Below are 13436 nucleotides of genomic sequence, written 5' to 3'. Positions count from 1 at the left end.
GGGGGCGGAGGGCACCGGGCTCGGGGCGGCGCCCGACAGGCGCCTGGGAAAGGGGACTTGGCGGGCGGGTAAGGGCTGAGCGTTGCCGCCCGGGCCCCGCTCCCCGCCGACCGCAGCCGCGGCGCTGAGGACCGCTGGACCCCGCCGCCGTCCCGCCGGGCATGGCCGTGAGGCGACTGGGGGCGGGGCGGCCCGGGAGGCGGAGGGGGCGGAGCCTCGGCGGCGGTGATTGACGTCCGGTGAGGCGGGGCCACGAGGAGGCGGAGCCGCGCCAACGAGCCGGAGCGTCGGGGCTGTGGAGGGCGGGGGGAAGACACCGGGCACGGAGCCGCCGCCGCCGCCGCTCCCCTACGCCAGGTAACCGGGCGGGGGGTCGCGCCGCGCTCCGTGCCGCTCAGGGAGGCCGGGGCGGGCTGCCGGCGGCTGGGGAGGGAGGTAGCGACCGCCTCTCCGGGCCGCGGCACTGTGTCTCTCGGGCCGCGGCGGGGCCCCGGACGAGCCGCTCCGGCCCGGCGGCGCGGAGGGGTCAGCGCCGGCCCTGCCTGCCCCGCTGCGGCCCGGCGCCGCGACAAAGCACCGGCCTTCCCCCACCCCGTCCCCTCCTCCGTCAGCGTCTCCCAGCGCCGCCCGGCCTTCCTGCCCGGCCCTCCGCCCAGGGCCGGCACCGAGCACCCCCTCCCCGCCGCGGCCACAACTTCCTCCCCCGGCCCCGCACCGCCGCCGCCGGCTCCCCTCCCCGGCGGGGCGGCGGCAACTTTTCGGGCCGGTTCCTGTGCGGGGCCCCGGGCGGGGGAACGAGGAGCCGTGCCCGGGCCCCTCCGTCGCGTCGTTTCCCCCTCCCCCGCACGGCCGGGGGGGAGCGGGAGCGGGAGTGGGGTGGCGGGGCCGCCCGGGGGAGCGGTGGTGGGCCCGGGCGCCCCTCACGGCGGCGGCGGCGGCGGCGGGGCCTCCCGTCAGCTGTTTCCTCCTGTTTGTTGTCAAGTTGCCTGCGCTGCCGGCAGCGCCCGGCGGCGGCGCCGGGGGCCGAGCCGGCGGCGGTTGGCTGCGCGCGCCCCCGTGACGGCGCTCAGCTGGGGCCCGCCCCCGCGCGGGGCTTTGTGTGGAGCGGCGGCGCGGGGGCAACGGCCGCGGCGCGCACGGCCCCACCGCGCACGCGTGGGCCGGGGGTGGGGATGGCCGCCCCCCCCCCCCCTCAGCGCGGCACTGCGCCCAGCCGGTGGCAGCGGCCGGCGCTCGGGGCTTCGCGTCGCCTCCGCCGGGGGCGGCTCGGGGCGCGACGCAGGCCGGCGTGGCCGTGAAGGGTTACGCGGGGGTTAACCGCCCTGCGGTGAGGGCCGGCGCCGGTCCCGCCGTTGGCAGAGCGTGGGTCGGAACCGCCCGCCGGCCCCCGCCCTGTCGTTAGCGGGGGTCTGCCGGCTGCGCCGCGCGGTTAGGGCAGCAGCGGTGCCAGACGGTGGGTAGCTGTGCCCCTTGAGGCACCTCTCTTCTCCCTTCCCAATTAGAAGGTGCTACTTGTTTACCGCTCCGCGAAGACTTACTCATCGCCGAAGCAGCCCTGAGTAAACCCCGTGTCCCTGCCCGACAGGTGACTCTTCCACGGGAAGCCGGTTGTCAGAAATCGAGTGGTAGTTGGTATTTGCTTATCGAGGTGCTCACGGCTCTTTCAGCAATGAGCCAGCTTCGCCTGTCAGCTCTTAGGTTGGATTTTGCCTGTGAAAGTATAGATTCCCAGGGAACTGAAGTATTTGGCAAGCGTTTTTTCGCTCTGGAAAAGGTTCTAGTCAAAGCAAAAAGGAATGCAAAGACTGTCATCTGTCTGTTCGTTTGTTACTCTGTGTACAGACCTCGGCTGTACTGTGCAAGCAGATACAGATTAGATTAATCCAGCATGCTTATTTAAGAATAACGGCTGTGTTTTGGACTAATACAGAATTTAATAAATTATTTATCTTCTTTAAACAATAAGCATGGTGTTAGGGTTAGATTGAAGGAGTAACAAAGCAAGTACACAAGTCTCATGAGAGAAATGCAGGGCATGGCTCTTCTCAAAGTGGTAGGTGTCGCAGAGCAACTCGGTGTCAACAACGAATGGCAATAGAGTAACTATTAGCTTAAGTAATGTTTGTGACTGATGGCAGAAAGTGAGGGAACTTGCTCCATGGTTGTAAAGATTCCCTCATGCGGCTGGTTCAGCTGTATAGCTATATATATAGCTGTATATATAACTATATAACAGCTATGTATAACCTGTTATGTATAGACTCGTTCCGGATAGCTGAATTCAAGTAATGTTTGTGAGAAACGAAACTGTCCATTTTTAAGTGTTACTCTCTTTTTCTGTTGTTAGTCTTTAGAAATATTATTTGGAGGCTTCTGTCATCTGCTACTTTCACTTCTGTAGTTGTGGAAGTACTTAACTTACAGAATGCAGATCTAATTGTTTATATATAGATTTTAATGATGAGTGAGTTTCAGATGTGGCTGCCAAGTGTGTGAGGACAAAAGAAATGGCACCTCAAAGCCCAGTAGAGAAGATGACAAGAACAGATGAGATTTGTTACTTGTCATCTGATAGACTGAGAGTTGTACACACACGCACACAAATACAATATATATGTATATATTTAGCATTCCCTCTACTGGTAGTCATCACAAGCTTGAAGTAGTGTTGTCCAAGTTAGGTCATTGGTTCATGTTTGTTTACTATAATTTGACCTATGTTGAAATCTTGAGTTGCTCCGCTCTTGCTGAAATATGTAATTCCCTTAAGCAAGATTTAACTTAAAAATATCTTGTTAAATGTATAGAGGAATTGCCTGTACACTGTGGCAAAATTAAAGAGAGCAAGTCTTTAATTTAGGAGTTTTCCTAGTTGATACAGGAATTTCTTGGTGTGATGTACTAAGCATATTGGCAACCTTTCTGCCAGTGGATGTAGTTTGTATGAAGTTTGGATGATCACTGTCTCTTCACCATTTCTTTAAAGTTTGTTTATTTGATCCCCTCCTCCCCCCATGACTCATGAAACCAGTGGTATCTTTGGATGAAGATTTATATCACTTCAGCACTAAAATTAATCAAAACAGAAAATCTGAAGTAGTTTAGCTTTCTGAAAGTGGCAGGATAGATTAATAGGCAAAAGTTGTCTTATCTGCTTAATTAAATAAGAATAAATTTATTACAAAACCAGGAAATACAGCTTTCTTAAAAACAATTGAGGAATTAAGAGAGGAAAAGGTGATCCTTTTCCTCTCGAAGGGAAGGGGAAAAAGGAAGGAAAAAAGAAACAAGGAGACAGGAATAGTTGCTGCTTTTGGACTCTTTGTGTAGTAGTGGGAAAGAAAATTAATCTGAGTCTGATACAATTTGTAAATGAGTACTTCTATATGTTATGTAGCAAGAGTATTGTGAGGGTGTAAGTTCCTGTGGGGGAGATGCTGAGGTATGGGGGCTGTATTAGAAACAAGCACCCATCTGTAGGGCTCTGGTCTCTTTTTGCATACACCAATTGTATTATTGCATACACCAATATAATGTTATGTTAACTTATTTAGATGCCAGTATCCCAGTGCGAAGCTTTCGCCTTACCTGGAAATAAAGCCAGTTTGCAATAGAAAACTATACTACTGTAACTTGCAATAGAAAATTAGACTAGTGTAACTCGCACAAATGCAGTTTCATCCTGCGAGGGACCCTGTTCTGGGCAGGTGCTGTGCACTGGATCTGGGCACAGCTTTCACTACTTTGCCAAAGCCTCTTCAGTCATTTGACTGCATTAACTTCCTTGTACAGTTTTCTACAGTAGCTGGATGGTTCTAATGAGCGTAGCATACTGTTCTAGTTCACTTTCTTCCTTCACATTTAGCTACGTGTGGTGCTTTCTGATAACCAATTCTGTGTGTAGGCAGAGGCCAGAGGTTGGGCCCTGCTTACTTCAATAGTCGCAGAAGTCGGTGGCAGACGGCTGAATCTCAGACCTCCTAAGAGACTGACCACGTGTGTATTTTCAGATGCACCCCTACTTGTAAGCAGCAGAAACCTGGGAAGGTAAAAAGCAAGTTTTATTTCTTTGCTTACCCAGTGATTCTTTAATGTGTAGTCTTGTGTAGCTGTGCTAAGTATTCTTTTTCCTCTTTTGTCCATCTCTGAGATGAGAAGAGGAAGCTTAAGCCCGGTTCCTGAGATGGGAAGATGAAGTTTAAGCCTGGTTCCAGAGTAAGTATTCCAGAGAATGTCTTACTGTGCCTAGGGGAATGCATGGCCCCTTTTTCAAGGGGGAGAGAGAGTGCTTGTTGGCTCACCATACAAAGGAAAATGTTTTTAGTCAGTGAAATGGTGAAAGAGAGGCTGTCATAGTTTTTTTCCTTTAACTAGCAGCTGTTTTCTGTTGTAGATCTGAGATGCAGTAGATGGTGCTGAAGCAACACTGAGGCTCCTGAAATACCCACAGTCCAATGTGTATATAGAAAGTGCCTGCTGACTTTCCCAAACGTTGACAGTCCTGTGTCTTCAAGAGATGCACTCTGGGACAAGAAAACACTGACTGTTAGTTTTAAAAAATGTTAATAAATAATTCTTTGTGTTACTTTTTTGTTATTTATTGCTTGTGAAGGTAGGAAGATTAGGTAGTACAAATATGAACCAAATAGTGCTTCAGGTGGTTTCAGCTCTGTGTGCAGATACTGGTCAAATTTAAGTTGTTGAATGCCAGCTCTTTGACAGCTGTTGCTCAGTGTTACCAGAATCAACACTGAAAGACAGGTGGAAGTTTGGGAGCATGCTGCTCTAGGAATATATATTATAGCACACAGCCACACTACTTGTGTTTCCTGTCTGTCCATGCACTTGCTGGGAGAAGCATGCAGGCAGGAAATGTTTCACAGTATGACTAAGAAGTTGTATCAAGGTTTGTACTGTCAAAATAACGCACTGTGAGCAAGCCTTACTAGCTAGGTAATACAAGCTAGCATTGATTGTTCTGCTAAAGGTCCTCTCAAGAGTGCAGGTTGATAGCGGTGGTCAGGGTGCCGACTAATGACACAGTGGCATCTGCTCTCAGTTCATGAAAGTACTTGTCTCTTTGAACTGTGTAGATTTGGCAAGTGGTAGATACTTTGTATCCCATTAGTGAAAGTAAAAAAGGTCTACCTTTTTTACATTGGAGCCATTAATTTAATATTACAACTTGTTTGGTAATTTGCATGAGGGCAGGATCACTAGGACTTCATCACTGACACATATCAAACAAAGAATGCTTAGCTGACTTTAAAGATGAAATCATGGGCCAAAAATATCTTTCTTTTTTCCTCAGCCTTTGGTTTTGTGAATAACCGAAATTCCTGTCCACTGCTTCTGAAAATTCTGCTAGTAGCGTGATGGAATTGGTGTGATGTGGTAGTGTCACTTTCTGGGGTTATGGATAGCAATAGGGAACTTGACTGGCTCTCTGAACCAATGGAAGTTATTTTCACTGTTTCTAAATGTAGAGAGCGGGTGAATGGGTAAGTGTACTTCTTGCATTTTTCTTCCCCCTAATTGGAGGATCTTAAGCTTTAGAAATGCTTTAATGTTTCACAATTCTTTGGCTTTTCTTCATTTAAGAGAGCCCTCCCACTGCCTATAAAAGCTGCCTATAAGTGGCTTTTTTCAGATCATTTTATGTATGTGTGAACATAAATATAGACGCCCACACCTTTTACATGGGAAGTGAAAACTATAGGAAAAAAGTTACACAGTTACCTTGGGTGACTTTGTACACGCCACTTCTGCATATAAGGGATATGAGCCTGAGAGCAATGGAAAATTGCTTTCCCTTGTTCTGTTGTGCTTCTGTTTTTTCCAGTGTACAATGAGTATACCCTACAGGATTCAGGATCCTTACATAAGGAGAGAACAGCCTTTATCCACAGCAAGTACCTTCTGAATTGATCTTATAAGCGAATATTATGCTTTTAGCTTGGGGGGAAAAAAGCAGGGGGGGGAAGAGTGTGAAATGATCCCAAGTTGAAAGGTAACTTCTCTACCTTATATGAGAGGAAAAAGCAAAAGCTCCTTGTTAGCTTATTTAGAATACTCATGATCAAATGCAGCATTTGAAGGCTGCCTTACTAGCAGTCATTTTGTAACTTTTTTTCTACTTTTTACTATTGTGAGCAGTAATATAAAGACTAATGTAAGGTGACTAGTTTTATAACACTTCAGCTGGACCCTTATGGATTCATTGAAATCCTGTAGCAATCAAAACTGAGAGCTAATGATAGCTGTAGGCTGCTATCTCTTTTGACTGAAATCTACCATGAGGCAGTTAAGTGTAGAGGTTATTTTAAATGTTAGATGTTCTAGTAGGATTACATTATTTTAGCAGTTTCTTAAAAAAAATAATCTAATCCGTTTTGACTGCTATGATGCAGATTGTAGAATTTCATTTTCTAAATTTTTAAATGTGTATTTATTTATTTCAAGAATACATGTTTTCTTATGCACTGCATTCTGAAGAAAACTGTTCCGGTACCAGTTGGTTTATTAGATTCTGCTGTAACTTTAGTCTGAATTCTCACAGCCTTGTGCTACCATCAAATGAATCTCACTTTGTCTTTCTGTTGGGACCCAAGTCTTACTGGAAGTTTCTTTCTCATTTAGATACTTGATGAGGTTACTTTCAGCTTTTTGGGGTGATATAAATAATTGGAGATTTTAGGCCTTGTATGACTAGGCAGGTTTTTCAGTCTTAAGTCTTTGAACATATTTTCTTTATGCATTTATTTTAATGTTCAGTATCTTCGGGACTCAACACTTCAATTAATGCATAATTCCATATCCAGAAGTAATATATTTGTATGTTGCTTTGACTTCTAACTTGCTTGTAAGAATTACACTCGCACTCTCTTCTGAATTATTTAAATTTTGGTTTCAGTGACTCTGGGTTACTGTTTTTCTGGGTGTCGTAACATGAATTATGTTTTTAGATAGGTGATGTGTTTGCATTTTAAGTGTTCAGGTGCATATTTTTCAAAATGGCATGCTTTGCAAGGTTAGTCTATGTAATGGATCTGTTCTTGTCACCAAGCTTAGTGTTTGTGTTGCTCTTGGTTTTGGGTTTGTTTTATGTTAGCTTCTAAAAATACTGACAGGGTGACCATTGTGTTTACCCTGAAAGAAATACCCCTTTGGATGTTGATTCCACATTTACAATAACTTATGATGGGTTAATGGTTTTTAATCCACAATACAATCAACACAAAAATAACATTATCCAAAATTAGTAAGGATGACACATGGAGAGAGGCCAAGTGCCTTATGGGCATATCTGTCACAATTGCTTTTATTTCTTGTATTTGTGGATTCTTCTGGTTGGAGACTTTGACTGATACTTGTTTATTCACACTTGCTGTCTGTTGATTTTCCTTCATGCTGTCACTATTCGCGTTTTAATTTTTTCCTTTGCCCTCGCTTGATAGGAAAGATAAAGGCATATTAGAAAGGTAGAATACTTAGAGAAACGGAAGGAAAATGCTTCCTGTATTTTGAGTGGAGTCACAGGAGTCACACCCCTACACTCAGCTAAGTCTTTGAAATATTTTTGTCAAACTCAAGACCTGTTTTATTTATCCTTTCAAGAAGAGAAATGGGTATTGTATCACCTTTAAAGGAAAGAGTCATTCCATTGCTGTGAATTTTTATGTATCCTTCAGATGGGATACAGAAGACTAATAGTGATTTGAAAAATCTGAATGTAAGGAACTTGTGAACTAAAATCACTCTGTTCACTACTAGGAACCCTTTTTATTGCCACACATTGTAAGAAAACAAAGTGGTGAAATAAAGCAATTGAAAAAAAAAAATCATGATGTCAGTGACTTATGATTTTTACGTATAAAAATGGTATTTTAAATTTTGTGTGTGCAGGTGCATGTTTTGGTCCATTTGCTTTGTGCATGTCAGAGTAAGCTTTAAGAAACTGATCCTCTAAAACTTGAAATGGGTTTAATTTAGGTATTTGTGCTTCTTAAAGGCATTTGACACAGAGTATTCAACTTGAGGAGCACAGAATTTGATTAATTTCTCTAGGAATGGCACACTGTCTCCTGCTCTGAAAAGTAAAACCCACACAATTTTAATATTGCAGTGTGTCAGATTTATTTTGCATTGCTGTGCATGAAAAAAGCAGAGACAATACTCTTTTGTAATTCCACATCTGAAGCATAAATGGAGGTATATTTAACTTGTTTAACTGTAGATGTTTAGTCATAAAAACTTTCTGCAGTTGAAATGGAAATAACATCATCATTTAATTTCTTTGTCATGTTATCTCATCCTTGGTGATTTAAGTTTTCAGCTGTCTAATATGTTCTGTGCCTACTCGCTAGTTAACTTTGAGTAATTTATGTTAGTTGGTATAAAGTTGGTGAGATACTTTTAATTTTCCCAAGCAGTTAAGAGGCTTATTTATCAGGTACTGCAGATCTGCTGCTATAAACTTTCTAAGCTCTCCTTTTCTGCTCATTGGAGTTGCTCACGTATTTTAGTGACAATGCTTTGGAAATACCTTGGGTAAATGACACAGAATTTTGTATTTAGATTAGACAACTTTAAACATTTGTATATAAAGCTGTCTGGTGTAAAGACTGGGTGGATTGTTTATTATGTGAAATAGCATCCAAACCTCTCCTATGTTGTTACATATATGAAACCAGTAAGTGTCAAGTCCAATACAGTAGCCCAGTCTGCTATACTAGAAGATTAAAGCATCCTGGATGGTGGTGGTGTGTGGTTGCATGTCAGAAATGTACAAAGCTGAGGGGAAGTGACAAAATAAATAGATATTTTTAAAAAGGGGGGGGGTGACTTGGGAAAATTAAACTGTAATTGTCTTGGTGACTCAATGTACTTCTCAGTGCTTCATTTCCCAGTGCTGACTAAGACGGGTGAGTCGTTGGGAATATACTGGAAGGCAATTTCAGTATTGTATTAAAGAGGAAAAGAAAATAGGAAAGGAGTGGAAGCTTTTGAGTTTAAGAACTGTAGGTTCCAGTAGTAGTCCGCAAATGTCTGATCTATATTTTAAAGGTTTCAGTTCATGTTTTGCTTGTTTAATGTTATTAGTTTGTATCTAGGTGTGTCATCTTATTGGTAAGATGGTCACTTTGGGAAATAACTTGTCTTGATGAGAAAGAATGAATGCAGTCTATAAATTCAGTAATTCATCTATGAAAGAAAGAACGTCTGCAATCATTAGCTGAATTGGTTTGCAGAGTATTCTGCCATATGTATGGGGTGTTTTGCTTTTTTTTTTTGCTGCAATGCTTTTTTTTATGTGTACATGATCTTCCTTTTGCTTTCAGGTCTTGAGTATAAACTTACGTAAGTTCTAAAAATGGGAAGAATTTTTCTGGATCATATTGGTGGCACTCGCCTGTTCTCCTGTGCAAACTGCGACACGATTCTGACCAATCGTTCTGAGCTCATCTCCACGCGTTTTACAGGGGCCACGGGAAGAGCCTTTCTTTTTAACAAGGTTGGTAAGAAGCTGAGGGGGAACTGCTATTTGCTTTTGAAAAATGAGTTTGTGGGATATGAATCTGTCATCAAAACTAAAAAACTTCTTGGCTAAAGTGTTGTGTAATTACTATTAATTTTTTTATTTTTCTTTTGTTCTATTCAGCTGTCTTTGAAGTCAAATTAGGCATTTACTATTGATGGCAAGCTATCTAAATTAGTTTATCTGCAATACTAAAAGACTATAAAGAGGATTGTGTATACAGAGGCATCATGCCAAAATGCATGGCGTTCTAACTTTGGAGTCTTTTGTAATATGAACCTCAAATTCACTGTGAGAGTATCTTTTGTCTATCAAAGAGTTTCAAAGGCATTTGCACTTTTACTCAGTTTAAAAAAAAGTCTAGATAGTATTCAGTTTAATTTCTAAAATGCATTTAAGCTAACAGTAGTTTGGCAGCTTCAGGTAACCACAATCTTTAATTGATCAAATTTGATTTAATTCAACAGATTGAAATATGGAAGTCATAACTGTGAGTGAATTGTAGCATTATTTATCAACCCTTCCATATAGACTTGTCCGTTAGACTCTGAAAAAAACAGTGATCGTCCTTTGCTTTCTCACAGAGTTCCTGGTCATGTAATCATTGGTGTGTGTTGGTTGGGGTTTTTTCTTGAAAGCCATTTGGTCATTGGCAGAGTTGATAGAGGCATCGGTAATGTCTTCACTTAACTGTGCTTGGCCTTGGGATTTTGGGTATGCTGAATCCTGTCAGCAGTATTTATATGTAAGTGTTAGACTATATAGCTGTAAAAGAGCTGTACATCTGATTTCTTTCTCATCCAATAAGCACTGGATCCTGGGGTTCAAATTTTTCTTGTGTTACATAGTGGAGTTTAATCACAGAAATTTGATTGTTTTACGTTTCTGCAGTCAGGAGCCTTACATCTGAAGCAGAGAGAGCAAGCACAGTCAGGTGGAAAGTTGAGAAATCACTGCAGCCCCATCTTTTAGAATCCTACTGCATGTTAGCAGTTTGGATATACTTCTGACATCAACTTTTCAACAAATTATACATCCTGGTTCTGTGGTGTTGCTGCCTGAACAAGTAAAAATTATATTTTAAACTGCTGAGAGAGCACAGAAAAAAAGGTGAATGTTTAATGCCTGCATTCTCAGCCACTGAGCCTTTCTTTTTCTTAGATGATTATTTCAAAAGCACCCCAAGATTTTTAAAGTACCACCTCTTAATATTTTGGTTCTGATTTCTGGGAATAAGTGATCACAGCAGTTGCTAGAAATGGGTTACATATATTACAAGTGGATTAATATAAATTAGTTTACAAGCTATTCACCAGGAATTTCTCACTCAGTCGAACACAGTACTTTGCACTCTTCGTACATCTTGTGATAGCATTTCACATCTCTCAGTTAAACAGCGAGGGTTATACATCCTTGTGAAGCACATCTTTAAAGTGTCACCTTCTAAAGCAGGAGATTTTCAAGGGCTGTTGACTTATTACACTGCAGTTTTCAGTTCATGTGCAGTGCCACAGGCTCTTTACTTTTAAAATGTTGATAGTCATGCACATTGTTACCAAGCTTTGCTCTAGGCAGACTAATCCTTTCTATTCCCTATCCCCTGTATATTTCTATCAGGTGGTAAATCTGCAATACAGTGAAGTTCAGGATCGGGTCATGCTCACTGGCCGCCACATGGTTCGAGACGTGAGCTGCAAGAACTGCAACAGCAAACTGGGTTGGATCTATGAATTTGCCACTGAAGACAGCCAGCGCTACAAGGAAGGCCGTGTTATCCTGGAAAGGGCGTTGGTCCGAGAGAGTGAAGGATTTGAGGAGCACGTTCCATCCGACAATTCCTGAAGAGACTTGAGTCTCTTTGCAGGTTCTCTTCAATTGAAACTCAAAAATAATAAAATCAACAAAAAAATCTGCTTACATACACTGTCACCTTAGCATCAGAGTCGGATTCATGGACTACAGAGTGGGAAAGATTGTGAGAGTATTTCAGATGGAACCTTCCTTTCTTTATTCCTTTTATATTTTACTTTCCCTCCAGCAGCTGTTTGTAGAAAGAATGTTGTGCAGATGCTGTAACTTTTTCTCTCTTGCATTTATATCTGTTAGATTTGAGATTGTATCTACAGATACAATGGCCTAAAAGGAAAATATTTGGGGGATTTGTCTTTTGTTAGAGAGAAATCAATGAGGTTTTTTTAGTTTGCACAAACTGATGTCAGCATAAAGTTATTTTAAAACTACAGATGTTTTTTCAAAAGTATATTCCAATTTTTGGCTTAAGTTTTTAGTTTGGGGTTTTTTTTTTAACCCGGTCTTTTCACCTGATTTGCTAGCTAAAGTAAAGAGATCCGAATTTGTGCCGAGTGCTAAAGGTTCAGTGTTGGTACAGCTTGGGCTGGCCCTTGTGCCATATTCTTGTTGAGGTTGATTGGTAGCACAGAGCCCATTATTTCTTGTTGTTCTTGACCCAAAGATGTCACCATTCCTTGTTTATTTGTGAAGTCCCATTCACCATGTAAACTGGTGTTGATTGGAAACTCTTCTTGAAATAGGGCAAAACTGCTTGGCTTTTTTTAATTTTAACTGATGTAACTTATAAGGATAGTAATAATATAAAATAATAGTTGTCTGTTTAGTCTTGCGTTGCTTACAAATCAGAGGCTGTGTTTGTAATGATAGGGATCCACTGAGAAACTACTTTCAGTAGTAATTGTTTTTCGTTTCTCTACTAATCTCATTAAGTAGACAGGCAATTGCAAATCTTAATTCTTCTTCAAGTAGCTTTCTTTAAACCCAGAACTTCCTATGTTAAACACAGCTGCTGTGTAAAAGGAGAAGATTGCCAGCATGTTTGTTCATGCCTAGAGTTATGCAATCTGCATCTCTTGAAAAGATTAACTTAAACAGCTTGTTTTCAAATGCTGCTTCTGGTGTCGAAACCTTTATCTTTCAACTTTGTTGAACCTTTTCATTGTGATGTTACATTTTTATCTTTCTGGGCAGCAGTACATGTCAGCCTAGTAGTAACTAGTGACTTGGATTCCTGCTTTCTTCTTGTAGAGGTCAGCTCTGTTTAAAACAATGATCTTGCTTGCTTTTTTAGCAAAAATGCTCTTCATTAACTTAACTCAAGGGTGCCCAAACACTTTCATTGTGTCTTAAGCCATAAGTTAAGATCTCAAGGGCTGAAATTAATTTGAATGTTAGATATGTATGAATTCCTTATCAAAGATACAAGTTTATTTTTTTTCTTATTGGATAAATTGTGGTCACCATGAAATAAGTTACCCACAGATGCACAAGAGGGGAAAAAAAACCCCACGCAACCAAACAGATCTGGGCTCTGACCTTTCAGAATAACTTTTTTTCACTAGCCATGGCTCCATATCTGAAACTAAAATGTGGAGGGTGACTATGCAGAGTATTTTTCTTAAATTTTTTTGGTTGCCATGTGGCAATTTGGACACCCCTGACTTGAATCTACTGCCTATTTCATGTAAAAGTAGCTTTATTATAAATTGTCACATAGAAAGAAAACAGAGTAGATCACATACCAGAGCTGTGCTTGAACCAAGCTGCTTAAACAATAGTGTACTTGTGCCTCAAATGAATCAGTTTTTGCACTGAGTACAGTAGTACCCCATTATCTTGTACTTCTGTCATTCACAGACCCTGAAAGCCCCATTAGCATGGTTCTCTGCAGTACTTTTCTTGTACTTCTGACATTACAGTACAATAAAGTATGTTTTGTCCTGAATGGATATTTGCCGTTCTTTTTGAGTCATTTTCATGGAGTCTGTCAACTGAATGACATAACCTGTCTTAACCTGTTCCCTACATTGAGTAAATCATTGTGTTTCTACAGCACAGTGAGAAGCTGTTGATGAGCATCTCTCTC

At 42.3% G+C, this 13436-nt stretch overlaps 1 protein-coding gene across 10 annotated transcripts; it reads left to right on the top strand.

The window, feature by feature from the left end:
- The first annotated feature begins 266 nt into the window (after positions 1–266).
- YPEL5 (yippee like 5) lies at positions 267–13299 on the top strand. 10 transcript variants are annotated; one of them, XM_075496558.1, is made up of 6 exons: positions 268–357; positions 4011–4047; positions 4151–4215; positions 4394–4545; positions 9342–9514; positions 11156–13299. In XM_075496558.1, exons 5-6 carry the CDS (start codon positions 9374–9376, stop codon positions 11378–11380), a joined length of 366 nt encoding a protein of 121 aa, XP_075352673.1. In that variant the 5' UTR covers positions 268–357; positions 4011–4047; positions 4151–4215; positions 4394–4545; positions 9342–9373; the 3' UTR covers positions 11381–13299. The 10 variants fall into 10 exon arrangements, with proteins under 10 accessions (XP_075352678.1, XP_075352673.1, XP_075352680.1 ...); XM_075496560.1 differs by lacking the exon at positions 268–357 and adding an exon at positions 1099–1453; XM_075496557.1 differs by lacking the exon at positions 268–357 and adding an exon at positions 1099–1453 and having other exon boundaries at positions 3905–4047.
- Positions 13300–13436: the final 137 nt, after the last annotated feature.

The sequence above is a fragment of the Mycteria americana genome, chromosome 3 (genome assembly GCF_035582795.1).
Source record: "Mycteria americana isolate JAX WOST 10 ecotype Jacksonville Zoo and Gardens chromosome 3, USCA_MyAme_1.0, whole genome shotgun sequence".
In the NCBI taxonomy this organism is placed as follows: Eukaryota; Metazoa; Chordata; class Aves; order Ciconiiformes; family Ciconiidae; genus Mycteria; species Mycteria americana.
The sequence above is the reverse complement of the archived record's forward strand: the minus strand, read 5'-3'. Positions and strand labels throughout refer to the sequence as shown.

Coding starts and splice junctions, on each gene's coding strand:
- YPEL5 (XM_075496563.1), top strand. CDS start 9,374: ATGGGAAGAATTTTTCTGGATCATATTGGTGGCACTCGCCTGTTCTCC. Junction 9,515..11,155: donor GAGCCTTTCTTTTTAACAAG/GTTGGTAAGAAG, acceptor TATTTCTATCAG/GTGGTAAATCTGCAATACAG.